Genomic DNA, 1,689 nt, shown 5'->3' with positions numbered 1-1,689 from the left:
TCTCACGTTCCCATCCAACCACAACTGGCTGTCGTCCATGGCGTATTGGCCCCAAGCTCCAGTCCCCACCGGTCCACTCCCAACCGAAGCGTCGCACGCCCGATCTATCCGCTGACACTCTGGGTATGTATGATCCAGGTACACGCCGACGCCGGCACGAGTACGTGCTCCATCTTGTTGTACGCGTGAGGTCGCGCTGGATGGTCGAGTTCCAGCTGTGCTCTACTCGTACGTACGAGAAGAAGAACGTACGGAGAGAAAACATACGGAAGAACACACATTATACAGATCACAAACTCACTCACGTACAAGAATGAACTGGTGGTAAGTCCAATCCAACGCTACCTTCCCTGCCAACTAGCTCGAATGGCAAATCAAATGATAAGATCGAAGAGTAGCAGTATATTCACGTGGCACGTTTACACGCGCCATGCCGATGGCGAGTGGTGGTGGCGCGGAGGGGTCCTCGGCACGGGCGGCCTTGCAGGAGACGGCTCGCGGCGGGTCGGGACGGTGGCGGTTGCGGTGGAGAGGACGACTGGGTCGTCGACGGAGGCGGCGAACACGGCGTCCCAGATCTCCGCGAAGGCGCGGAGGATGACGTCGTGGTGGTGCGGCGCGTTGAGGTTGAGGAAGCGCCGGAGCATCTCCCGCAGCTCCTCGCCGGCCACCATCCCGTGCTCCACGATCATCTGCACCATCGACTGCCGAAAGTCGCCCAGCGGGTCCTCCGACTGCTTCACCACCGCCACGCTGCCGTCCAGCCCCACCTCCACGCGGCCGTCGAGCCCCGCCACCTGGACGACGTCACCGGCGCGGTGGTAGGCTTTAGCGCCCTTCGTCGAGTCGCCGCCGCTCTTCGTGGTCACCTTCCTGGCCTCCCGCGGCGGCGTGGAGGGTTTCTTGTCGATGCGGTCCTGCAGCGGCGTCGAGAGTTTCTTGTCGACGCGGCCCTGCGGTGGCGTCGGGAGTTTCTTGTCGACGCGGCCCTGCAGCGGCGCCGAGAGCTTCTTCTCGCTGTGGCTCTTCCGGCCCCACGACGCGACGCTCTGCTCCAGCTCGCTGAGCTCGCGGAGCAGGCCGGAGAAGCTCTGCGTGGCTGCTGCCGAGCTGTCCATCTTGAAGGGGCCGCCGTCGTCGATGCAACCGAACTCTGCCACGGCGTCCTCCCAGACGAAGGACGACGACGAAGCGGAGGTCAGCGTGTCCGTCGTGGTCGACGCCGACGGGTTCGTCGACCTCCCGCCCCCGCGCCGCGTCTCGGTCGTCGTCGACGTACCAGCGCCGGACGGCGACGGCGAGGCGGAAACGGACACGCTCTTGGCGTCCTTGCAGCCGCAGCCAATCGCGAACCCCACGCCGCCGTGGCGCCTCTTGACCGAAATGCCAGGGCTCAACATTCCTTCTGTTCTTGTCCTTGGAGAATGAGAGCGTGCTATGGCACTACCCGTGAGTTGTGACTTGTGAGTGAGCCTAGCACTAGCAGTACGCTTTCGACTGGTTTCTGCCGTTAGCTGGATTTTATATAGAGCGATGAAGCGAGCATCGCTCAGCAAGCTGCGTGTTCACAACTTCACATGGTACAGTAGTATTGGATCCAACTTAATTGCCATCCACCTATTAATAATGTCTCCGATGATGGCGATGTAAAAACTAACTTTTGTATCACTTAGGACAAAAAGAAAATAG

General features: G+C 61.0%; 1 protein-coding gene across 1 annotated transcript; it reads right to left on the bottom strand.

Annotated features, from left to right (window-relative positions):
* Nucleotides 1–281: 281 nt before the first annotated feature.
* Nucleotides 282–1,400, bottom strand: LOC124687379 (transcription repressor OFP8-like). Its single transcript, XM_047221170.1, has 2 exons — nucleotides 1,016–1,400; nucleotides 282–913 (listed from the first exon to the last, which is right to left on the bottom strand). Exons 1-2 carry the CDS (start codon nucleotides 1,398–1,400, stop codon nucleotides 420–422), a joined length of 879 nt encoding a protein of 292 aa, XP_047077126.1. The 3' UTR covers nucleotides 282–419.
* Between the last annotated feature and the right edge of the window lie 289 nt (nucleotides 1,401–1,689).

Source organism: Lolium rigidum, chromosome 2 (genome assembly GCF_022539505.1).
Source record: "Lolium rigidum isolate FL_2022 chromosome 2, APGP_CSIRO_Lrig_0.1, whole genome shotgun sequence".
Taxonomy (NCBI): Eukaryota; Viridiplantae; Streptophyta; class Magnoliopsida; order Poales; family Poaceae; genus Lolium; species Lolium rigidum.
Note: the sequence above shows the minus strand (reverse complement) of the source record. Positions and strands in the feature narration are given on the sequence as shown.